Here is a 24,990-nt window from a genome sequence, read left to right as displayed (position 1 = left end):
CTAATCCAGTTTTGACGGTTCTTTACGACATGACCCAGTGACGTGTCGTACGCTTCCAAATAGGTTGGATGTCGGTTCCTTATAAAGAGCGTCTCAGTTCCATGTAGGCATGACGTCAATTCTTTGCAAATTTAATTTCAGTTCACAGTGTAGTTTTGACGGTTCTTCGTATGCTTCCGAGTAGGTTGGATTTTGGTTCCTCATAAAGATTTTTTAGGTTCCGTGTAGGCGGTCTGTCGGTTCTTCGCAAACCTAACTTTGGTTCCTAGTGTAGTTTTCACAGTTCTTAACGACATCACCAACTGATGTGTCGTACGCTTCCGAATAGGTTGGATGTCCGTTCCTCATAAAGAACGTCCCGGTTCCATGTAGGCGGTACGTCGGCTCGTCACAAATCTAATTTCAGTTCCCAATGTAGTTTTGACGGTTCTTCATGGCATCACCAAGTGACGTGTCACATGCTCCGAGTAGTTTGGATTTTGGTTCGTCATAAAGAATTTTGGTGACAATAGCAGGGGCAAGGTATTGAGATTAGGCAAGGTGGTAATCTCTAGCGATTCATCACTAACGAAATATCAATCTTGTTCAATCCCTTCCCTATAATTTATTTTCAACTATTCAATTGGCACGTTCCGGTTATGATTCATGTTTCGTTGAATTCCTTGTGACCATCTTTAAGAGGAGCGATCTCAAAGCGGTCTTTGACGGGCATGTTGAAAACAGTCTTTACGTGGTTGATTTCTTAAAAGAGAAAACTCATAATGCAACATGCCTAAATGGCCAAGGCCGACGTGGGGTGGCCATGGCACCAACGGCTAGCCCATGTTGGCATGATACATTTAGAATCTCTCTTAAAGGGGGAGCACATTCTTGGACTAACCAATGTGTCTTTTGTCAAAGATCATCCTTGTAGTGCTTGCATTGCCGGAAAGCTACATGAAAAAGAACATAAGGTGAAGACTATCATTACCACGACGAGGCTCCTTGAGCTCCTTCACTTGGATCTCTTTGGACCTCCATCTTATGATAGCTTGGGGGAGGAGGTATTGCCTTATCATTGTCGATGATTATACAAGATTTGCCTTCTCGGTGAGCGCCTTCATCATCTCCGTCGGCTTTCTCGTGCGCTTGTCAACGACAGGAGCAAGGGAAGGCCGACATGCCATCATCGCGGCCGCCGCGACCTTGCCACTGGTCGTTGTAGACGGCACGCCGGTCTGGAACATGTTTTTTATTTATCCCCAACCTCTTTCTTGGCGGGCAGGGAGGGAGGAGGGGGTCCATTCCGATGCCGTCACACCCGACGGGGTAGCAGAGGAGCCTTCCGGTTCTATTCCAGCCGGAATCGGGGGTTGTGGTGGTGCCTCGGGCGGTTGTGGAGACGGCCGAAAATTATCCTGAGAAGTGACACCGTTCGAGTATATTTGAGAGACGCGAGCTGCTTTTGGAGGCCAACACTTATTTATCTTTTATAACTTCTTTAACCGTTTAAGAGATTGGCTAAGTGCGTTAGTCTCTCATATATATTTCATTAGAAGCTTTTAAGGGATTGGTTAGAGGTGAACTTATAAGAGAGAATTCCTTATTTAACACTAGCTTAAAATTTTGTGCCTTATTTAACACTGGTAAAAATTTCTTCCTTATCTAACACCAATTCTAAAAATTGTTCCCTTTCTAACACTTACATCCATTTTGAGTACTAACGGTGTTAAATGACACGTGAGAAGACGATTTTACCCCTGGCGCAGATTATGACCAAAAATGTTCACATACTAAAAAGCAATAACTTTTTTCTGTTGTTAAATGCAAGATTAGGCAGAACCTCCCCTGTAAACATGCAAAATTCCATATCTGGATTTAAATTATTTTGATATTTAGTTCAAAAATTGGGCACAACCTCCTCTGTAATTTGATGCATATCTGATCACACAATTCACATATACATATTTTGCAACATTAACAGAAATAAAGTAAAGCATTAATCTTGTTGTGATCACAGCCAAGCAAACTAACTCCTCCATTACAAACATTGCTAGACAATTTGATCATTACTAACAGATCATTAACTAGATGGTCAGTAGCTACTACTAACACTGCGTTCAAATGAGCCTCTGTATTGCTACTACTAACATTGCATTCCTAGGAGTGCCATTTAGCCACCTGAACAAGCCCATGTGGCTGCGCCCGGCCTGAAGCTATTGCCGATGCCAACCCGGGGACACCCTGACAGGAACTTCCAGCCACGCCGACAGCCGACCCAACAGTGCCCTGGCCAGTAGCTGCGCCCTGGCCTGATGCCGCAGCCGAGGCACTGCCTTTGCCAGGCGCTGGTCGACCGCACCGTAGCCCGACGCTGGTCCGACCCCACCGCTGCCCCGCCGTCGTCATCGGTCAACGCTGGATCCATAGCCGCGCCAAGGCCTGAGCCGTCCGCAGTCGCGCCTTGCCCGTCGTCCGCGGCGCCATCTCCCTCCGCACTCCGCCGCCGCCAGGCCTGGGAGGTTTGCTGCCGCCGCCGCCTCCTCTAGGGTTGGGGAGAAAGGGGAAGAGAAGAGCTCTGTTTTTCTATTTTCTCATTCTTATGGACAAGGGCAATTTCGTCCAACTATAAAAAACTAGCATCAGTTAAAATCGATTTTAACAGTGTAGGCTAACAGAACTGACGGAAGTGTTAGAAAGGGAAAGAAATTTAAGGTTGGTGTTATATAAGGAAGAACTTTTTTTGCAGTGTTAAATAAGGAAACAACATTCAAAATAATGTTATATAGGGAATTTTCTCAACTTATAAGAGGCTTTCACATGCTCTTCTTCTCCCACCTTTGGTGTGTTTCTGCCCAGGCTCGTGAAATAACCCTGCAGGCGAAACAAAAACAAAGCCATTTCATCAGATATTCAGATCCCAGCCAAGTACATCACGCACCCACGACCAGGACCAGGCACGCACGGCAGAAGCGATGGGCGTCGTCTCGGCGGTGGCGGACGCGGTGGTCGTCCTCTTCTCCCTCACCATCACGGTGGCGGTCCCGCTCATCGACGCGCAGACCGTCCTCCCGCCCGACCTCTACCCGGCGCCGCTGCGGGACCTCAAGCGGTGGTACGCCGCCGAGTTCGACGACTACCTCATGGCCCACCCGCCGGCCTTCCTCCACGGCCTCTTCTGCCTCGAGCTCGCCTTCCTCTGGCCGCTCTCCGTCGCCACCATCTACGGCGTCCTCGCCCGCCGCCGATGGGCCGCCACCACCTCCCTCATGGCCGGCGTCACCACCCTCACCTCCATGGTAACCCCGTCTCTCTCGGCCTCCTCGCCAATATTTTTGTCCATGATTTACTGAGAGCATGTTGGTCTGAGATTAAATGTGCCGCCTATTCCTCGGATCTGTAAAATCAGAGGTCAACTCCACAGTAACTCAATTACTTCACGTCTCGGTAGAGAAATTTCTATAGATGACAACGATGTGGATCTGCCTAATTTTTGTGTATGCTCTGATCCAATCCGATGCAGCGATTTACGAGTCATTTTGATCAGAAATAAATAGGCAACCAGTCTGGACTGAGAAGATTTAATTTCCACTTAGATTGGCCAGATAGGCCTTCTTACTTGGCAGTTGAATAGAGCACATCACTCTGGGGATTATCCTGATTTCATTCCTAATAGTGATCTCGCAACTGTTTCAGTCTGCGATACTTGGTGAGATGCTGGGCTCAGGAAAGGCAACGCCGAAGCTGCTTCAGCTGTATGTTCCATACGTCGTGTTCTCCGTCGTTGCCATTCTGCGCGGTCTCTGCTCATGCTCCGCGCCGCCCTCGCCTGCATCTTCTGCTCGGAAGAAGAGGGTCTAGATTTGATTTGCATTTCTGACATTTTATGGAGAAAGTATTCAATTTTGTTCAACGGTTGTACTGCCCAATCTATCATTCAACACCCAGTGGAATGTAAATGTCCATACTGCCAAAGTTATTGTTCACATTTTGAAGAAGATTGTACTGCATCTGTTCTATGATAGACCATGTTCAACGCAGCATTGGTTTGCCATATCTTTTGTTTATTTATTTATTTATTTTATTATAGCTACATATATATACCTGGCGACTGGCTGTGGAATTTCAAGTAATATTTAGTTTGGCTATATCAGAAGATAAACAACGAGGACATACATCAACTCTTCATTAGCTGCTATATGGTAAGCAATGTATAAGCTGTTAGGTTTGTGAAGTGATTTATCTTGCAACCTAGTTTATGGAAGTAAGCATTTTGTTCCAAAACCAAGCAAATAAATTTTAACTTGCACAAATAAAGCAATGTGAGAGAAAACAATAGAAAATTGTGACATACTCCGTGATAAACTTACAGCTCTAATGCAATGCATCAGGGTTTACAAGTCAGGAATTAATGCTTTTTACTTCTGATAAACTTTCTTAATGTGAGCAACTTTAGATACCAATTCCTTAGTGAGGAATACAGGATACAGTACAAAGCCTCCCTAAGGAAGCAACAAGCACAGTTGCCTAAAAGAAGATGGTAGCAGGCACATTACACATAGGCACAACATGATACTACTGTACATCGATATCATCCAGATACAATCACTGCACATATACGTGCTATATACTGGGTACTATCATATTTATTCTCATATGGATGACATTAGCTATCAGAAAACTAGGCATACAGCCCAATCCGACTAAAATCTTTGCACAGCAGACAGTGGCAAGCAACCCAACTAGAATCCTCCCAGAAGTTGAACTAAACACGGCATTGACGAAAATAAGATCGACAATAAGATAATAAGGTGGCATCATCACCAAAGGCAGCAGTGATCTACTCGACTGACTGATCATGGCCGAAGCAGACATATATACATATATAACAACAGGCATTCTGGTAAGGATTCTCAGGGCTGCTCGGCAATAGAATGCGATGGATTATTGTCCGGAATTCGCGTCCTTTGAGTCGAGCTAGTCCAGCTTCTCAGCCAACAAGTTCATGTCATCTGGAACCACCAGGTTGCTGGCCTCCTCGCCGAGCCCCCCTTCATGCAGCAGGTCCTCCCAGAAATCATCATTTAGCTCTCCACTGGGCCTGCCTCTCAGTTGCTCCGAACGGCTGGAAGCGACACTCTGCTGCACCTCAGCTCCCTTTGTATCGACGGACGAGCTTTCAAGATCGGATATGACACCGTTCACGAGCGAGTCCACTGGCTCCTGCTGCTCAAACATTACCTGTGACCCTTGCTCCAGGGTAGAGCCAGTGCCCATGCTATCGACAGCTTCAGGTCCCTGGTCGATGCGGCGCCGTCTTTTATTTGAGATGGCATCTTCGAGCTCCTTCCGCATCTCACTCTGGGAGAGCAGATGGTGTATGAACATGGGGTTCTGCATGACTCGCGCCAAGAATGACATCATCTGCTGTTGCTTCTGCTCAGTTCCTTGCAGCCTCTTTTCCATGGCTTGCAGATCTGACCTTGTGTTCTGTTGCTCCTGCCTGAGCTTCACCACTTCAGCCATCAAGAGCTGCCTGTCTCTTTTCAAATGATCTATCTCCACATCATGTCCAAAGTTCCCCACCTCAAGGTAGGAGCCAAGAGATTGCTGATTCTGAGACCCATGTGTAGGTTTCCGGCGCTTAATATTTCTGAGAAGGTGCCTCTGCCCTCGCAAGAATCCCTCATTTGCAAATTCCCACCTGTCAGGATCCACCTTTCTGAAGCCCTGCCAAAGGTGATAACAACCATGTCGGAAATCGGATAATTAAATAAGGCAAAAAGAAGGTTTACCCAACAGAAAATTAACCATTCAGAAATTTAGATAAACAACAGTGACAAAAAGAGAGAGGGTGTGGAGAGGATGAGCCTGTAAGAATATCTAATTTACCTCTTTATGACAAGTTTCAGTTCTCATGATACATTTTTCAGTTTGCTGATTTCAGTTCTTCACTTAATTTGTCAACTTTCCTCTTCATCTTCATCCTTTAATATTGTATGAACTGGAAGCTTACTCAAGGCAAGATATCAATTGGAAGATTTTACTCACTTGATACATTTTTCAGTTAGCTGATTTCAGTTCTTCACTTTATTTGTCAACTTTCCTCTTCATCTTCATCCTTTAATATTGTATGAACTGGAAGCTTACTCAAGGCAGAATGGAGTATCAATTGGAAGACTTTATTTGTCAACTTTCCTCTTCATCTTCATCCTTTAATATTGTATGAACTGGGAGCTTACTCAAGACAAAATGAAGTATCAATTGGAGGATTTTACTCAAGGCAAACAAATGAAGTATCGACTGGAAGATTTTACTGAAAAGATCAGGTGATAGCCTAACTAGAATTGGAAGATTTTACTCAAGGCAAACAAATGAAGTTTCGACTGGAAGATTTTACTGAAAAGATCAGGTGATAGCCTAACTAGAATGTGTGACACCTACTCGGAGCTAACATCATCATATGAAAGCATCCAGTTGGCGGCTGCGCACATGCTCTCAAAGATTTATAAGGTCAATACAACTACCACCCACGGATTAAATCATAGCTCAAATCTCGTAAAATCTGAAGGTTCTCCTGGAAATGCAACAATCATCCTGTAAAATCTGGTCTTCCAACATCCGCAAGTTTCTACAGTAAGAGAATAATGATAAAAGAATAGCCCTCAGTCCCACACTATCAGCAATGCTAACACAGACAGTAGTATAACAAACTTCCTCTTTTACTCTTTCTGCTCTTTTGGCCAAAATGTCAAGGCTTAAAATTTTGTCCATCTTCTCAAGTTCTGAACACACCCATCACCTTCTTTATCTTTCAATTTTACTATGTGCTTGTAAATTCCAAATTGCACTCAACTAATTCTGTAGGTTTGGGATTTGATTCAAGCACTTGCAACTTTGGTTAATTCAATGGTTTTTATGAACCACTACCTAAAAAGAAAAGCAGCACACGAACTACCAGCTGGCTTGAAGATTATCACATGCTCGTAAATTCCAAGTTGATATCAATTGACTCTGTAGGCTTGAAAATTTTACTCACAACTTACAATTTTGGTTGCCATAATTCGAGGATATTTTTTTTACTGAATCGTTGCATAAAACGAAAACATGACACGAACCACCAAGTATCGGCTACCATCCTACAGGTTGTTTCTTCTTGGGCACTTAGGTGGACACCTATGTTATATCTTGCAGCATAACTTGAGTGAAGTTAAAACAGCATCGGTAAGGATGGATGTATGTAGGGAGTATTTGTCTATACGAGTACTTTGATGTTAATGGAAGCGGAAGTTTGAACTGCAGTGGACCTCCTTTTCACCCCCCCAAAGTCCCCAAGCCGCAGCAATGCCACTGTGATCTCCCAAACCTATACGGATGTCCTGTCAATCACCCCCTAATTAGCTTGATCTATTTATCTGTAGCTGTTCCCCTGCCACAGCTTCTGAACTACAGCCAACAACTGGCGGCATCGGAGTCGTCAGGACTGTGTGAACACGAGGCAAAACTGGATGAATCAAAATTTCAGTAATCCCAGGGTGAGCAAATACTCCAGTACTTTGAGTAATCCCATCAAGCTCCACTCATTCCTAACCCTTGCAATTGGCATCAACGAATCGATTTTGGGGCACAAAGGGCCAAGCAAAGCAGCGAGGAGAGGTCTGATACTTACATAGGTGTTGAGCTGTCGGACGAAGCTGGAGAAGTTGCCGTGCTTGAAGTACCTCGGCAGCAGCACGGTGGCGAAGAGGTGCGGGTCCCAGACGACGAAGCTGTTGTTGGTGGCGCTCCAGGAGACGACGGCGTCGGTGGCGGGGTCGTCCACCATGTCGTAGGTCTTGGCGAGGAACGGCGTGGGCCCGGCGTCGCCCAGCCCGTCCATCGGCCTCGGCGCGCCTCCGCCGCCGGCCCGCCCATCGCCCTCCACCTTCACCGGATTCATCATCATCCGGTGGCTCATGGCCGCGGCAGGACCCACCAACAGAGGGCCGCGCCTTCTGGCACCGGAGATGGGATGGGGTTTTTCGCCCGTGCAAGCCTTGATGTGGCGCAAGTGGGCACGGCTTGCGCGTGACAAAAGGGCGGGGGAATGGGCGCGCGGGGGGCCTAGACCCGTGACGAGGCACGCCTAGCACCAGCAGCGGCGGCAGCGCTGGAGGAGAGACGGGCGGGCACAAGCACGGCGCGGGCGTGATGGCCGTGACGCAGGGGGAGGCGGGAGAGATCTCCGCGCACGCAGCACCACCAACGGAATCGGAGGACGGAGGTGGTAGGTAGGTGGCGGGAGGTGGTGGGGACGGGCTCGTAGCCGTAGCAGCGGCCGCCGCTTGGCTTGGCTTGGCTTGGCTTGGGGGGTGGAAGGTTCTGGAAGCGGTGCGCGTGGGAATATGCGACCCCGCGGAAGCGGTGGACATGTGTGGCGTGGGGATTATCCTCTCCGATCAGAGAGGACAGAGACGCGACGCGTGCGTCCACCGGGGAGGTAGATGGGCCGGGCCATGGTGGGCCAACATAGACCACGGATAAATGGGCCGGTCCGGGCCGGGCCTTGGTGGGCCAACATAGACCACAGATAACGGGCCGGAGCCGGTCTTGGCGAAAGTCAGTCGCGTGCGTTCCCATCCCACCCCACCAGCCTTCAAGGGTCAAGGCCAAGGCACGAACCGACCCGACCTGACCCGGCAGTTCGGTCTTCTTCTACTCCCCGTCCGCCCCACGAGGAGACGATTACGAAGCGTGCCCAACTCCATCTGCTTTCCTCCCCCTCCCCCTCCCCCTCCCCGTCTCCCTCCGACCCCCGGCCGAAACCCTAGCGAGCGAGAGGCGCGATGTTCGGCTACCGGAAGGCGCCGGAGCTCGACCTCGAGGCGGGCGGCTCCGCGGCGCTCTACCCGGGGATGACGGAGGACGTGGAGCTGCGCTGGGCCTTCATCCGCAAGATCTACGTCATCCTCTCCGTGCAGCTCGCCATGACCGCCGCCGTCGCGGGCTTCGTCGTCAAGGTCCCCGCCGTCTCGGAGTTCTTCGTCTCCTCCAACGCCGGCCTCGGCCTCTACATCTTCCTCCTCGTCCTGCCCCTCATCGGTAATTATTACGTCGAGCCTCCCCCGCCCAGACCCCCGCCCCTGCCTCTCTGAATTCGGGTTCGTGCGTTGACTCATGGAATTGCTTGCTTCGTTCGTGCTCCAGTGCTGTGCCCGCTGCGTTACTACCACCAGAAGCACCCCGTCAACCTCATCCTGCTCGGCATCTTCACCGTCTCCATCAGCTTCGCCGTCGGCATGACATGCGCCTTCACCAGCGGTAATAAATAACAACATCTGTAATAGATTGCCCCTCAGTCCACAATTCCTTCTGAATCATTGCTAATAGATTGCCCCTTTATGTGTGTTAATTGTCACGGATGGAACCCTTTACACTCTTGCACCGCTCACTAAAATCATTGTTCGTTATGCGTGTGCTACTTGATTTTTGTAATTGAACTTAGTTTGCATTCAAATCAGTTGTGTCAGGTTATGATTATGATTGAGCACTAATGCCACACGATGGTTTTGTTTGTTCCTTGCGTTAGCCTCTGATTTCTTGCTCATCTCCTTGAATGATTGCTAGATTCTGTGAATGGAGTTTTCATTTGGTCTTGTTTCAGTATCTGCAACAGCTATGCATGATATAATAGATTAGTAGTGAATGCAAACCAATTCTAACATTGAGAATCTGTCCTTTTGTCTTCCATACAAGCATTGGCTCATACTGATGGTGTTTTCATAAGTAGAACACTTTACTCATATAAATTTTGGATTCCTACTTAGGATGCAAAGCAGGAGTATGTGTATGCATGTGCCTCTTTGGTGCTACAGGAAACAATTGAATGCAGTGATTCGTTGATCCATCTGTTGATTACATGATCCTATTGTTTGAGTTTCTCTGGGTCCACAGCTTTTACATATATAGGTTCCTGATGTATTACTATGCCAATCTTGTTTGTATACTATACTTAAGGTCGGTCAGCAAAGTTTTGCAAATGCAGTTCTAGTTGCTCCTTCCCATTATATTCTGATAATTCCAAATGTTAGTATGAGTCGATACTTCTTCACTTTTCTTCTTGTTGCCTCGAAAGGTTGTCTTGTTTGTTTAGAAGTGGAACCCCTTGCCTTTTTTCTTCCAGTTCATACATTTATTCCTGTTGCAGTTTTAAGGGCGACTCTATTAACATTTTCAAAGAGCTAGAGAGTTCTCCTGTGTGTGTTTTCTTTCTTCATATTTCTTAATGTGCACGTCAATAGAATGCAGTGATTCGCTCGATCCATCTGTTGATTACATGATCCTATTTGTTTGTATTGGCAGCAAGTTTGAGTTTTCTCTGGGTCCACAGCTTTTACATATATATGTTCCTGATGTATTACTATGCCAATCTTGTTTGTGCTATACTTCAGGCTGCCCAGCAAAGTTTTGCAAATGTCGTTCTAGTTGCTCCCTCCCATTATGTTGTGATAATTCATAATTCCAAATGTTAGTAGAATCGATAGATAGTTCTTCAGTTTTCTTCCTGTTCCCTCGAAAGGTTGTCTTGTTTATTTAGTAGTGGAACCTCTTGCCTTTGTTCTTTCCATTCACACATTTATGATTTATCCCTGTTGCAGTTTTAGGGGCGGCTCTATTAACATTTTCAAAGTGCTAGAGAGTTCTCATGTGTGTATTTTCTGCCTTCATATTTTTGTAATGTGCATGTCAAAATAAATAAATCCTACCATCGGTATTTACTTCCATAATGCAACCACCTGAGGTCTATATTATCAGATGTACTCTAAATTTCCAGTGAGGTTCTAGAATCCGAATGACCTGTCCAGAGCTACACAATGCATCAATTCTTATCAGCAAATGCCATTCTAGTTCCTCCCATTTTGTTGTGATAATTCCAAGTCTCTTGTGACTGTGCTACCACTAGGGGCAAGGTTTTGAGGTGTCAGAAAATCTATAATGCACTTACCAATACAAAAGCATTTACCATATCACCACTTCTGTTGAGTCGATCCTTCTTCAGTTTTCTTGTTGTTCCCTTGTTGAGACTATAAAGGTTGTCTTGTTTGTTTAGTATCGAACCCTTTGTCCTTTTTCTCCCCTTCATAGATTTATTATCCCTGCTGCAGTTTTAATTTTTTGGAACCCAAGGCATGATTTGATTGACCTTTTGAAGAGCTAGAATGTCATCCAGTGTGTGTTTTTTGCCTTAATATTTCTTAATGTGCATGCCATAAAGTTCGTACCGTCGACATCAACTTTTGATAATGCAACCACTTAAGGTCTATATATATGATGTACTCTAAATTTTCAGTGAAAAAAAATAGCACAACTTTATTGAGTGTTTTCTCCAGGGGTCTAGAATTGCTCTGAATGGCATGTTTCAGATCTACACAATGCATAGATTCTTATTTAGTTTAGGAATACTATGTTAACTTGTTTCTGTTGAACATTTCCGCTAAGCACTTGAGGCATCACTGCATGTTTGGATGTTGTAAGTTACCTCTTTTGGATTTGATGCTGAGACATGGTTGTTGACAATGAGGGCTTTGGCATTACTCTCTTCTTGTGATCTTTTAATTTGCTTTTGATCAACATCGCTAAAGTTTGGACTAGAAATAACAAATTGTTTCAGCTATCATGATGCATGTTCTTCTGTCTTCACTTCATTTATGTCATGACTTGTCATACTCTCCGCAGGAGTTGTGCGCATCAACTCTATAGGGCAGGGCCTCTACTGTGAATTGATTATGGTATTGTTGTGTGCACAGGAAAAATCATCTTGGAAGCTGCAATTCTCACAGCAGTGGTGGTGATCAGCTTGACTGCCTACACTTTCTGGGCTGCAAAGAGAGGCCATGACTTCAACTTCCTGGGCCCCTTCCTGTTTGGAGCTCTTATGGTGCTGATGGTGTTCTCACTTATCCAGGTTGGGCAGCTGCACCTTATGTTCCCTTGTACAGTATATTTCTTCAGATGGATATTGCTAAACTAGTTTCGATCATGTTGGTTCGTGCATCATATACTGAAAAATAACACTGGTGCTGGCAGATCTTTTTCCCACTGGGCAAGATCTCCACCATGATATATGGGGCCGTGGCGTCGATCATCTTCTGTGGCTACATCATCTTTGACACGGACAACATCATCAAGCGCCACACGTACGACGAGTACATCTGGGCTGCCGTGTCCCTCTACCTCGACATCATCAACCTGTTCCTGAATCTGATGCAAATTCTGCGGGCAGCCGATAGCTGAGCGCACCTGAGCCCTGCTCGCCTTGATTTAAGCCCACTAGCTTGTGCATATCAGAAAATTCATGAATGCCCGCGGATACCTGTAGGCATGTACAATCGTTATCAGTAAATTCTGCCGTCCTAGACTCCATGACATGTCTTGTTTCCTAGCTTCCTGGAGTATGCAATGTGTGATTGAACTAAGCTGCACGATGAAAATATATTCTCTGGTGCTTTGTGACTGCAAGACTCTTGAATTTAATTCCTTGCTACGGAATGTTTCATTCTAATTCCTCTGAATGTTGCATATTGGCACGAATGCAAAATCCTGGATGTTTTGATCTTGTGATATGATAGATATCCTCTACTCGAGGGTCGTAGAGAAAGGGAAAGGAGAATCACACATCTCCATCACCCCCCTATTGTGATGGGTCTGACAGCCAGGTTTGGGTCCGGATTGGCGATGATAGCGGCATCAATGCCTTTTTTGAGGAGCAGGCAGGGGATCTGATTTCATTTGGAAAGGAAAAATCACTAAGTCGGTTGCTTTATAAGAAAAACTAGGCCGAAAACCCTTATAAACAAGTGAAAAAGAAGAACTGTCGAAGCCACCCCAAACATACATCAACCTCCAAACGCCACTTCCCTTCCGACCGACCATAATTCAGTGGGAGGAAATACTCTTCGACAATGCCCTCCAAGGAACATCACCGGCAACGACCCCCGTGAAGAACAAGGCTTTCGCTCATTTCCGCCTCGCCACCTCTGACTCAGGGTAGGAGCCCCGCTCGAATTTCGTAGCGCGAACCGGACTGGAGGAAAAGGACCCCACGGTCACATCATCACCATGGTGTACTACTTGTGTTGACGCCGGCACCAGCACAAACCACTGCAACAGGGCTCCGGAAGCCACAACGTCGCACCACTCACCGCCATTGCTGCCCGCACGGCCCAGAGCAGCCAGCGCCACTGCTAGACAATCGCACCATGCCAACGGTCTGCACAAAACGGATCCGGGCGATAGCACCCACTGTGTTTCTCTATTGGAAGCATTGTTTTTTTTTTGAAGGGTATTGGAAGCATTGTTTTGGAGACATGGCTTGGAGGTTTTTTTTGCGTTCCTTTGGTGCTCGCCGCTATTCTGGATTGTTCATCAAGGGTGCTATGTGGTCCCTGTCAGTCCTAGCTTGTGTATTCCGTTATTATCAGCAACGTGATGGAATTATTTGGATGGTGAAGAAAGAGGCACAGGGAAGCAGATTTTGAAGCGACCGCGCCCAGAATAGATGCCTCCAGCCATGACCTCCAAATGACTTGACGCCCATGGCTAGCGGAAGCTATTGAGACACCATTCCTTGGCCGGGACACGACCGTCGACCAACCTGCCCGTCCGTGCGTCCGTCCGTCGTCCTCTACCTGCTGGCAAGGAAAGGCAGGCGCCGATCCAAGGCCATGGGGAAGCACGATCACCACCACTACGACGTGGAGGCGTGCTACCCGTCGGGGCCCGACGGGTACATGATCGAGAGCCCGGAGCTGCGCTGGGCATTCATCCGCAAGGTGTACGTGATCGTCTCCATCCAGATGCTCGTCACCGTGGCCGTCGCCGCCGCCATGAACCTCACCGTCTGCGTCCGCAACTTCTTCCTCTCCCGCACCCTCGCCGCCCCCGTCGCCTTCATCCTCATCCTCATCTCCCCCCTCCTCGGTCGGCATCTCTGCTTCGCTTTTCATTCATGCCTAATTTCTCCATGCGTTGCTGATGGACGCAGTGGCTGCAAGCGCAGTGATGCTGCCCATGGTCTACTACCGGAAGAAGCACCCGGTGAACATGGTGTTCCTGGGCATCTTCACCGTGTGCGTCAGCCTGTCGGTGGGGCTGGGGTGCCTCACCAAGCGCGGGCCCATCATCTTCGAGGCGGCGGGCATGACGCTCGTCGTCGTCGTCTCCCTCACCGCCTACACCTTCTGGGCGGGCAGGCGCGGCCACGACTTCGAGTTCCTGGGGCCCTTCCTCTTCGCCGCCTGCGTCATCCTCATGCTCTACGCCATCGTCATCATCCTCTTCCCCATGGGCAAGACGGCCGTGCTCGTCTACGGCTGCATCACCGCCCTCATCTTCTCCGCCTTCATCATCTACGACACCGACAACCTCATCAAGCGCTACACCTACGACGAGTATGTCGCTGCCTCCATCACCCTCTACCTCGACATCATCAACCTCTTCAGGGCCATCCTCATGGCCCTCGAGGCCGCCGACTGATCTTGATCGTAGCAAACCAGCCAGACCTAACATGACGATGCCTGCCTGGCGCATGTATGTATGCTAAACTAGATACCGTATGTAGATTACCATGTATGTATGGAAAGTTATTACGTGCTCTCAACAAGAGTGACTGTGATTTGGACATTAACAGAAATGTAGTATTGCCAATCTCCAATCAACATTTTTCGTCGGGAAAAACATGAAGCGATCTCAACAAGCCAAGGCAAGCATCATCAACACCAAACTCTCAAGGAAAAAGGGATATGGATATGAATTTTCTCAGCAAGGAACATCGTTTCGTTTGTCAAACAAGCCCACACGCAGAAATTGCAGCCTACAGGAGGCTAACTGGGCTCTTAAATACCTCATGTGTAAAATAGGGGCACAAAGTTGCCAGCATCAAGCACAACAGTTAACTGTTTACACCCACTGGAACACACCATCTTAGATGGGTCTTCTTAATGTTCTTCTATCTTCTTCAGGTCCTTCATATTTGTTGTGTCCACACTGGCAAAAGAACAAAAAAAAAGCAAGTGTTCAGGAGATGAATCACAAGTAATGATGATTTTCATCAGATGTGTACATGGGAAAAGAGAAATTCAGTCTACAATATCAATGTAGTGATTCTTCTTAATCTATGACAAAGGAAGTCAGAACTTAAACTTCATTATTGCCTCATACAATAATGACTCTTGCACATTCAGTTCTGATTTGCTAAAATAATGACTCTTTCACCCTTCAGTTATCTTTCCAAAATACTCTGTTACTAAGAATATAATGGTTGGATTGTTGTGCAACTTTAGGAACTAAGGATGCTGATGGCACAACTAATCACAGATCACCCACAATCTGAGCAGTACAGCTAACAGAACCAAGTGCTAACAGAACTTACGTGGTTCCATAAAGCGCAATCTTCTGAATTTTTGTGATGTCAGCTCCGCTTTGATTGTCTTCGATAAACATAGTCAGGCTGGGATGACAAAAAAAGGGGTTATAAGAATCAGGTAACACTGCAAAATGCCTGTTACAAACGTGCTAGAGAGAGATGCACATACCTGCGAACATTCTGGAACTTCACATACTTCAGCGTCACAGGCTTACCCTGCAGAGAAGAATAGCCAAGGCTCATCAATTTGAGGTAATGCATAAGCCAAGACAGGACGAATAACTGATGATGCTACATGGGCATCAAGAAAAAGAGTATCAAAGCAGACTTAGATTTTTAGGATAAGAACGTACTTCCAGTAAATGGCTGGATGATAGGTCAACACTGTCACTTGGAGGAAAGTCATTGACATTGCTGCCAACCAATACAGAAACTTATGTCAGGCTTAAGGGAAAACCCAAAACGTTTTCAGAAGTCAGTATCAATGAGCTTCAAGTTAAACTAAAAGGAAGTATACCTGAAACCCATATGCTCTCTGTTGGAGAAGAGTTTAACTGTCTTTGGGCCTGTGTTCAAAGAAAATTGCATTAAGTATTTGAGGAAGCATCAACACCCAAGCGAAATACTGAAAGTGGTTTAAGAAAGGGCCTACTACTTACAAACTAAATACATAACTCCAAGGTAGAGAAAAAGAAGCATGAACACAAAAAGGTCGTAAGAGAGAAGCAGCATGCAGCTTAGCATGCGAAGTCATTCTTGCCAATATCAAGCAATATATTGATGTAAACCGTTGAAAGAGAAAAAACTCTTGAGCTTTCCAGCATTAAACAAAACTAAAATATGTAAATGATACATGAGTAATGTTTTCTATGTTATTTACCACTAGTGTAACAATAATTTCAAATACCAGCCATCAATTTACTTATGTCCAATGATGGAGAAGTGGCAAATCTGAGCGTCATAGGCCATTGGATCAAATCCTAGGTTGCATTGGATTATGCCGTGTTTTTCCCGAAAAGGAGGGAGCCCTATCCTCTGCATTGACTGATGCACACAGCCTATACTGTCAACAGCACCATAAGTAACCCCATCCATTTTATGTAGCATGAAAAACTAGACGATAGGTCAGATGGTCACCACATAGGTCCCACCAAATAACATTTGATCATAAATTAACAGAAATAACAGAGCTTGCACCCTCTACTAGCATTTGCAGACCTATAACAGACTAAATAGTCCACTAGTTCCAAAGGCGACAAGTGCTCCTTGACATGAGAAAAGAGTGTTCTAGCCCACTAGTGTATCAATAACTCCAGATATTAGCTGTAAATTGTCAATTTTATTTATATACAACACCCAAGAAGTGGCAAATCCAAGCGTACTAGGCCACTAGATCATGCCATGTTATTTTCCCAAAAAGGAAGGAGCCCCAGGCTCTGCATTGATTAATGCACACACCCATGTTGTACCTCTAGAATTTTCTATACTTGTTGTACCTCTAGAATTTTCTATACTTGTTATACCTCTAGAATTTTCTATACTGTCCGTAGCACCATAAATAATAATCTCTTCTATTAAGCATTAAACACTAGACGACAGGTCATAGCAAAGTTCAAAAAAGCGCGCAAGCGTCGGCCAAACATAGCGCTTTGGCCCTGTGCGCTCGGAAAAGAGCAAGGTGTGCATACGCGTAGCGCCTTTTCCATTTGGGCGCGCATACGGAGTGGCAAACTAGGCGCAAATAGGTCCCTAAATGCATAATTAACGCCCAGCACCTTTTTGAACTTTGGGCCAGACACACATAAGGTCCAAACAACTTGCTTATCATGCATTTACAAAAACTTGTGTTCAACCGTCTATTAGCATTCACAACAGACTAAATCGAGCCCCCTAGTTCGAACATAGACAAGTTCCTCCCTGAGCTCAGAAAAGAGGCTTAACTCTTAAGTAGTCAATGTATGCAGCAACCTAGCATTTTGAGTGACAAATCTCACCTTCTTCCTCAGGGCCTTTGAAGAGCGCGGAATGCAGCTTGATGACCTGCATGAAGGGGATGTATATCAGCAGCTGCTCGTCGGAGTCGCTGGCGAGGTGCAGCCCCTCATCCTCCCTGTAACCCTGATAAAAACCAACAATCGTCAGAAACATAATCCCATCTAAACTAAAATCCGAAGAAGGGTTAACACAGCACACACACGCCCGTGACACGACGCTAATCTACGAAACCCTAGGGGGGAGTGCCCCCGGCGAAAATCGAACGGGCCGCCGCCAGATCGGCGCCGGGGATCGCGTCTGGCCGCGGGAGTAGACGCGGTACCTGCTTGAGGGCGTTGGCGATGGCATGGGCGGGGTCCTGGTTGAGGCACTCGACGCCGGTCCAGTCGATGAAGTCGACCAGATCCACCTGCCCGCGCGGCACCGACGCGGACGGGGCGGCCGCGGCGGCGGCGGCGGGCGCGGGGGCGGCTGCGGTCGGCGCGGGCGCGGTGGCCATGGATGGCTCCCGGAAGCTTCTGGAAGGTCGGAGCAGGGGCGGACGCGAGAGAGACGGCGGGCTCGCGCTCGAGCGACTTGGACCTCGACTCGTCTCGTCTCGTGCGATGACGACTTGCGTTGCGTGCGAGCGAGCTGCGGCCGGGGTAGCACCCGATGCCTTTTCTTTTCCTCTCGGTCGCGCAGTCGGGCCCGTTCGAGCTGAAGCCCATCGGGCCGGCGGAAATCAGAGCCCACGCGGCTAGCACAACTGCCGGTGCGTGAGGGGAGCGGAGGCTGGTGGTTTCGTTTAGTCCCACATCGCGCGGCGAGGGAGGGCGAGGGGCTCGGCGAGGCTATAACAAGGAGCGGCTGGCGCGGCTTGTAACTCATACCTTTCTCGGCCTTTTGGCTAAGATCAAGTGTAGTATCTGTTCTTATCAGTTTAATATCTGATATGTGGGTCATGTGCCCATAATGATATTAAATTTATTTTTTGTGGGGAAGGGCCCACCACAGTGGCTTGCCACTGGGGCCCTTGCGTGTCGCCCAGGCGTTGCACTGCTGCCTGGGCCCGGCGCACCCCAACCAAATCGAATCCAAAAGTTTGTTTGAAATCAGTCGACGGTTCTTCTCTGTATCTGTCTGAAATCAGAACTGATAAACCTGAACGCTGTGCTCCTGCAGCTTTGGAATATTCCTCCGTGCTGAAGGAATAAGGCCAAAGGTCAGGTTTAGACTCTCCCTCACTTTTTTCTTCTGCCCCGCGCCATGGCTGAAAAATAGCCAGCAGCTGGAGCAGATCCAACGATATTTCCTTCCACAAGAGTGAATGTGCTTGAAGTTCTTTGTCTAGCAGTGGATACGGTGTTAATTAAAATAGGATTCCCCTTCATTCATGCTCTGATTTTGTAGCCATGCGGCACCAGACCTCCTTTGCAACGGGGCATCTCAAGATTGGATGTTCAGCTGATTCGAGTATCTGATCACAAACATGAATGGTGTGATCGAAAGTTTGGTTGTGCCATTCAGTAGATTTGGTTCGGGCTGAGATAAGATGCTCGGAATTCACCGAAAGCTCTAGCATGGTTGAGCCACAAATGAGCTACGCCGCGGTTATACGTAGAAAGAAAGCAGTTAAACCGTTCCAAAATTACTTGAGAACAGGTGGCGCATTGATTCTAGCTAGTTAGTTCTTTACAGGAAACACATTTAAGCAGCTCATTCGTATGCCTCTTGCTCGAGTTGTCTTTGTTCGTAATTTTTTTCATAGAGAACAACCAGATGGCACCTACTCCAGCCATCGGTTTGAAAATTCAACACCAGAGGAGGAATCTATCACTACCTACCCTAGCTGCACGATCAGTTCAGCACAATTAGAGAGCACCCAACACCACCTAACGACATCCAACAAAGAATTCTAATTGCCACAAGCCAAGTCGAACCAGCACCTGCCATGCCAACCCACTCACCCCGCTCGTTCATAAAGACTCTTTAACAACTTTTTCAAAAGCGTACTTCAATGTGCTATGCGGCTGACTCAAGCTTCCAGTAACAACTATCATAACGAAAGTTTTTCAAATTCTCATCGACTCTAGCCATCGGTCTCAAACTCAAGACCAGAGAAGAAGATATCCATCACTAGCCCAACCAACTCTAACTTCGAAATTTCCCTTCTGTCTGCTGCGTGTCTCTGTCCCATGAGCTATTTTGAGTGGTGCCTTGATAGTTTTGCTGGGATGCAGGGCGCAAAATTTACCTAGATAGCTAAAACCGTAAGATGTTGTTAAATGAGTTCTTATGAATCATAAGTTCCACGTGAGAATGACCGAAACTCTTGTTCAGAATGAAGGACTCCGAACCATAGCAAATTTTGAAAGGTCAAGATTTCGGTTTACCTTCAAAAAAGGGTCTTCTCGAATCAGACCAGATAATCATAGTCCTTAGTTGCAAATGCAAAAGGTCACATTTATCTTGATGGACATTCTTTATGTACAAGAGCACAACTAAAAGTGAAGCCCCGGCCGAACTCAATTGCCAAGACCTTTTTAACTTGCTCCTGCTGAATAGGAGAAGCTTCTTCCTTTATGACTTTGAACACATTGTCTGGATCTGGCATCAACTACTTACTAGTTTGATGGGTTTTCTAATGGAATTCCTCCCGACGCCCTCCATTCTTAAAATTATCAAAATTGGTATTGATAGCAAGCCCATACATACACCCAACATACATGAATCCAATCTTTCTTGGTCTCTTAAGTTTTAATAACTCAACTATCTATCTTCTTAGTATCATGATCGACACCACCTATATGTTGAGACTACGATTGTAGTGCATACTATGGACTTCAAGTCATGTCCATGTAAGGGGTGGTGAAAGAGATGTATATGTTATTGGAATGGGTTGGCCCAGTTAGCGCTTTAAGTTTAGTAGGTAGGTGGGTTCCATGAGACACATGTTGGAAGACTGAGAGCATGTGCAAGAAAAACATTACAGTGAGCAAAACATACACAATCTAAAAAAATGCATGTTTCATTTTTTACGTGGGTCCAAGCCCAAAGTAATTTATTTATTAGGGAAGGGTTGACGCTTCAGTGCCACCTAGGGAGTAGCATGGGGGCCAGTTCCTTGGGGGAGGGGGATTTCTAGGTGTGTTGGCTGACAATGGGGCCCACGCTAAGGCTATTTGACTTCGGAAGCTCCACTACCGCACTCTAGTCTCTCATGGTTGGCTTCGGCGAGGGCGACGACGACGGTAAATAAAAGCACTCCAAATCATCTCACGATGCGGTGTTATGCTATGTGGTTGGTGATGGTTATTGGTGGCTATCAGTTCAAGAAGGGGTAGTATGATAGCGGCGGCATCCCTGTAGTGGACATGTGCCCTCGGGCTCCGCAGATGCGACAACATTTGCTCCAGTGTCGGCATGGAGCTTGGGAGGTAGTCCAGGAGTGGATCCAGATAGTGGGTTGTGTTGGCGGCATTTAGAAGATGGCGGATAGTATGTTGGGATCGTGGTTGGTGGTTGGCAGATATGGTTTCCTCCGAAGACGACTTCGTCGAGCGGGAGTGCCAGATCTGGAGTTTGATAGCGTGTCTGAGGTGTTGCAAAGTCTGATTCGTTCAATGGCAACGACTTCGCCTTTGGCGAGCCACCTTGGAGGCCCGCAAAGCTGCATATCAATGATGGAGCTGCGTTAAGCTCGGGTGAGAAGGTGATCTGTCATATTTTCCTTTGGTGGTTGTTGTGGCGGTGTCGGAGGCATGTGACAGATGTTGGTGTCGAGCTAAAGGGATTCTTCAGTCTTGATTGTAATTTGCCTTCTTGGATGGTGGTCCTTCATGCAAAGGTTAGCATTATGCTGTCTTTTCAGTTTTATCATATCGGTGTTTATGTGGCTTATACTATGATCTTTATGATATGAATGAGACACATATAATCATGCAAAAAAGCACGTTTGGCAAGTGTTCGCAGATCTGCTAAATAGTGTGATCCTGATACATTGTGAGATACGATGAAATATTGTGTAACTGTGCACAACATGATTGTGGAGAGCGAGAGGGATGGTGTACGTGGTGTATCCTTGTATGTTTGGACCGGGTGCTCCTATCAAACTTACACACAACACACGGTTGAGTTTGAGAACTTCCTTGAGATGCATCGACGGATTCGTTGTCAAGAAGTGCATACACAACTTCTCAATCATTTAGTGAAGCATATGTGAGTGCATCATGGAAACCAATAGAACATGATTGAATGAATAGAATTGATTTAAATTTGAGCTAGTAATTTGGAAACTTTACATTTGAGTTACTATTGCTTCAGTATTTATATTTTAATTATTTCAATGGCAAGTGCAGAAATGAGTCTGAGAAGATAAAAGAGAGAAGGAGGTGGGGGAGCTGACAAGTAGCGAAAAATTGAGGGACATCGTTGGGTACCTCGTCAGCCGCAGACAAGCAGGGGGTGTCCACGAAACAAGTAGGGGAGGACATTGGGTGAATATCTTTTGAGATGCGCTTAGTTTTGTGTTGTAGCCAGCCTATTGATGGCACAAAGTCATAGATTCTTAGGTAGCAAAATTAGTGCTCACTAAGAAGAATTGAATGACCCATCACTCAGCAAGGTCTAGGATTGATCATCGGGGGTTCGGCTCACCTGCGGGGTTCCCAGCAGGGATTATTATATAGGGCCAATAAATGACTGCCATGTGTCCATGTGGGTCAACAACTACAATTAATTTTGATTAATTTTGTTTCCTGCTGTTTCATCATCCGGCATCTGCGCTGAAGAAATAAAGAGGCTGGCTGTGCTTGCTCGGCCACCGGCGATGTAGCTGGGTCGTCTACTGCCAATCGAGGACTACCCATGAGTCATTATTTTCGCCGCCGTCTTTATCTCCTGTTTTGGCGAGATTACAGTCTAAATGATCTCTATCACAACGAGGAAACGACCACAGAAGCGCGGCCATGGCAGTCTGTACTCTGTACGATGACCACGCGGTACCTGTACTGCCGGCCGCTCCAGCTCTGCACCAACGAAAATCAGTTCATCGTTTCATCTCTTTTTTCGATCGGCGCCAAATTAAAAGAGGTTCAATCTTGACTGCGGAATTATTGGATCGTTGACGGAGGATGTTGAACGGTGGTGTGCGTGTGCTTAAGCTCGGGCTCTATGGGCGCCGGCGGGCCGAACAACTCTGACGAGGGAACATGCGCTTTCTTCTTGCCCCTCTGCTTTTTCCGCTTGTGCTTGTTCGCTCGTGGATGAGGCCTGGGACGCGGCCAACACGGCAGGTGGTTCGGCCACCGGCGGGGGCGTCGCCATGGGATGCAGCACTGCGGGAGCCTCGGCTGGGGGGGCCGCCGGCATCCACGATTGGAGACAGAACGCCCAGCAGTGTCGCGGGCCGACGAATCAAAGCCCATCGGTGCTAGCACCCAGTCTCTTGGCGAGGAAGGATCGAAGGAGCAGGAAACAAAATTAATCAAAGATAATTGTAGTTGTTGGCCTACAGGGACACATGGCACTCATTTAATGGCCCTGCACCATAATCCCTGCTGGGAACCCTGCAGGTGAGCCGAACCCGATCATCGGCATACCAGCTGAGTCACGTGCTTCATCTTGAACCTCGACATTTATGTGCAGTCAAGATACCAAGAGTATCTATGCTTTTGAGACGTAATGAATTTCCGTGCAAGTAGCTTGAGCAACTTCAAAATAAAGATCATGCCCTCGCACGTCCAAGTTGGTCGCAGCGTGGTTTGAAGGCTTGAGTGTGATAATTCCTCCATATATCATCCGTTCTTAAACTCACCACTAAACCCATGCATACATACTCATCATCAACAAGAAATTAATCTTGCTCTTCTAACTTATTATCTTTCTATTTTTGTGTATCATTCAATGGACAACACTAGTATTTTTTTCATATGTAAACACTAGTGCATGAACTGGAGTACTTGAAGTTGGATACAAGGTGCTAAAAAGCAGCTTGTCCATGTAGAAGTGAAGATACAAATATATAATAGTAGCAACGTGCCTGTGCGTCGCAACGGATCCGGAATAGAATAGTACTTGTTCACAAACTTGAAAGAAAACACTCTTGTTTTTATATACATATACCACTAAAAATATATTTGGTTTCACTCAAAATATATTTCTCAAGTTGTTTTGATGAGGTGAGGGAGGGATGTGATTGCTTTCAAGATAATAAGGGGTTTTCTGCAAATTAGAGCAGAGAAGTGGCCTATGGTTGCAAAAATGCCACAACTTACCTCACAACCATTAGATGCAGATCTAATGGTCGGAAATGACGGATGCTAGACACACCGTCATCACCAACTAAGTCTTTATAGGAGTAGAGATATGGGTTGGGGTTGCTTAGTTATTACCGTATGCGGGTTGATGAACCAAGAGGTACTCCCTCCGTCCTTGAAAGAGTGTACTTCTAACTTTGTTGGAAAGTTAATTTTTTTTATGTTTGACCGTATTTATATAATAACACACCAACATTTATACCCTCAAATTAGTAACATTATATTCATGATAAAATATATTTTCATCGTATACCTATTTGGTTTCATAAACATTGATATATTTTTGCACAAACTCGATGAAGCTTTTAGATAGTTTGATCCTCCAACAAGTTGGAAGTACACTCTTTCAATCACAGAGGGAGTAGTTGGTTAGTGAGCCCCACAACGGTCTCATCTTCAGAGACTAAGAGTGGGTGCAAGAAAAGCCTCAGAACTTTATGAGAAGATAGAACACGAGCGCATGCACATACATGTGGTACTGCATTCATATGCCGGCGTTCCTTAGAAAGTGGGAATTGTTTTTAGGAAAATTCACAAGAACACCCATGAGGTGGTAATTAGAAGGAACATGTCTAGTATTTGGGCTCAATTCCACATCACAACGAAAGCCATGCAATACTCTCTCCTCGAAGTGTTAGGCACACTATTATACGTGCAGTCAAGATTTAAAAACCTTGAACACTAACCTGAGAACAAAACATATATATGAATTGAAGTCATAAGAAAAACTGTCATTAATCTTTGGAGTAATTCATGTTCGCAAGGAAGTGGCTTAGTTAGGTCATTAACTGTATCATATTGCACAATATTTCTCCGCTACAAGAAACATATTCCATTAATTTTGATGAATGACTCAAATTAATCATCGGCTATCACACACATGGAAAAAAGTAACTGTTAGCGTAAGGCGGTGGAATGCATGCAGAGTCGCATTCTTTTGAGAGCGGCTAGATAGAATCAAGTCTCCATGTGCAAACACAGAAAAGTGCAATGTGGACCGTTAGATCTTTGATGGATGTTACATGTCTTGTGAGATGGATATAGTAGAAGGATTTGTTTTTTATGTAAATGTTAGTCAGAGGGTTATCATGAAATGTACATCAAGGTCCACCAAAGCAGAATCTCTGACATCGATCATAAAACAGACGACACACATTGCTTTTTTCTATTTTTGCACATGAAAAGTTGATTCTATCCTAGTCACCTCCGTTCTTCTTTACACCCGTGAGAATAGTGTTGGTGTGTAACACTGCTCTTGTCGTGTGTCGATGGCCTGGGCGCGGCGTTTCCTCGCGGCATTGCTTTTCACTATCA

General features: G+C 46.2%; 5 protein-coding genes and 1 non-coding gene across 7 annotated transcripts; 4 read left to right on the top strand and 2 right to left on the bottom strand.

Moving 5' to 3' along the window:
• Nucleotides 1-2,821: 2,821 nt before the first annotated feature.
• LOC125510947 (uncharacterized) lies at nt 2,822-4,033 on the top strand. The gene is made up of 2 exons (XM_048676233.2): nt 2,822-3,278; nt 3,676-4,033. Exons 1-2 carry the CDS (start codon nt 2,955-2,957, stop codon nt 3,838-3,840), a joined length of 489 nt encoding a protein of 162 aa, XP_048532190.2. The 5' UTR covers nt 2,822-2,954; the 3' UTR covers nt 3,841-4,033.
• A 436-nt stretch (nt 4,034-4,469) lies between these two features.
• Nucleotides 4,470-8,387, bottom strand: LOC125510944 (heat stress transcription factor A-2e). The gene is made up of 2 exons (XM_048676230.2): nt 7,649-8,387; nt 4,470-5,709 (listed from the first exon to the last, which is right to left on the bottom strand). The coding sequence occupies exons 1-2, from the start codon at nt 7,934-7,936 to the stop codon at nt 4,957-4,959; spliced, it is 1,041 nt and encodes a 346-aa protein (XP_048532187.1). The 5' UTR covers nt 7,937-8,387; the 3' UTR covers nt 4,470-4,956.
• Nucleotides 8,388-8,664: 277 nt separating this feature from the next.
• On the top strand, nt 8,665-12,477 carry LOC125510945 (protein LIFEGUARD 2). The gene is made up of 4 exons (XM_048676231.2): nt 8,665-9,060; nt 9,166-9,279; nt 11,766-11,923; nt 12,046-12,477. Exons 1-4 carry the CDS (start codon nt 8,805-8,807, stop codon nt 12,250-12,252), a joined length of 735 nt encoding a protein of 244 aa, XP_048532188.2. The 5' UTR covers nt 8,665-8,804; the 3' UTR covers nt 12,253-12,477.
• Nucleotides 12,478-12,622: 145 nt separating this feature from the next.
• On the top strand, nt 12,623-14,788 carry LOC125510948 (protein LIFEGUARD 2-like). Of its 2 annotated transcripts, XR_015602849.1 has the most exons (3): nt 12,623-13,938; nt 14,018-14,547; nt 14,648-14,788. XR_015602849.1 is itself a non-coding variant. In XM_048676234.2 (2 exons), the coding sequence occupies exons 1-2, from the start codon at nt 13,683-13,685 to the stop codon at nt 14,491-14,493; spliced, it is 732 nt and encodes a 243-aa protein (XP_048532191.2). In that variant the 5' UTR covers nt 12,623-13,682; the 3' UTR covers nt 14,494-14,590. The 2 variants fall into 2 exon arrangements, 1 of the variants encoding a protein (XP_048532191.2); XM_048676234.2 differs by lacking the exon at nt 14,648-14,788 and having other exon boundaries at nt 14,018-14,590.
• LOC125510946 (PITH domain protein (DUF1000)) lies at nt 14,744-18,021 on the bottom strand. Its single transcript, XM_048676232.2, has 7 exons — nt 17,700-18,021; nt 17,377-17,500; nt 15,900-15,948; nt 15,736-15,796; nt 15,552-15,598; nt 15,389-15,466; nt 14,744-15,003 (listed from the first exon to the last, which is right to left on the bottom strand). The coding sequence occupies exons 1-7, from the start codon at nt 17,874-17,876 to the stop codon at nt 14,955-14,957; spliced, it is 585 nt and encodes a 194-aa protein (XP_048532189.1). The 5' UTR covers nt 17,877-18,021; the 3' UTR covers nt 14,744-14,954.
• Nucleotides 18,022-18,245: 224 nt separating this feature from the next.
• LOC125511939 (U2 spliceosomal RNA) lies at nt 18,246-18,442 on the top strand. Its single transcript, XR_007285205.1, has one exon. It is a non-coding gene; the product is annotated as a U2 spliceosomal RNA (small nuclear RNA).
• Nucleotides 18,443-24,990: the final 6,548 nt, after the last annotated feature.

The sequence above is a fragment of the Triticum urartu genome, chromosome 5A (assembly GCF_056163025.1).
Source record: "Triticum urartu cultivar PI428250 chromosome 5A, HENAU_Tu73, whole genome shotgun sequence".
NCBI lineage: Eukaryota > Viridiplantae > Streptophyta > Magnoliopsida > Poales > Poaceae > Triticum > Triticum urartu.
The sequence above is the reverse complement of the archived record's forward strand: the minus strand, read 5'-3'. Positions and strand labels throughout refer to the sequence as shown.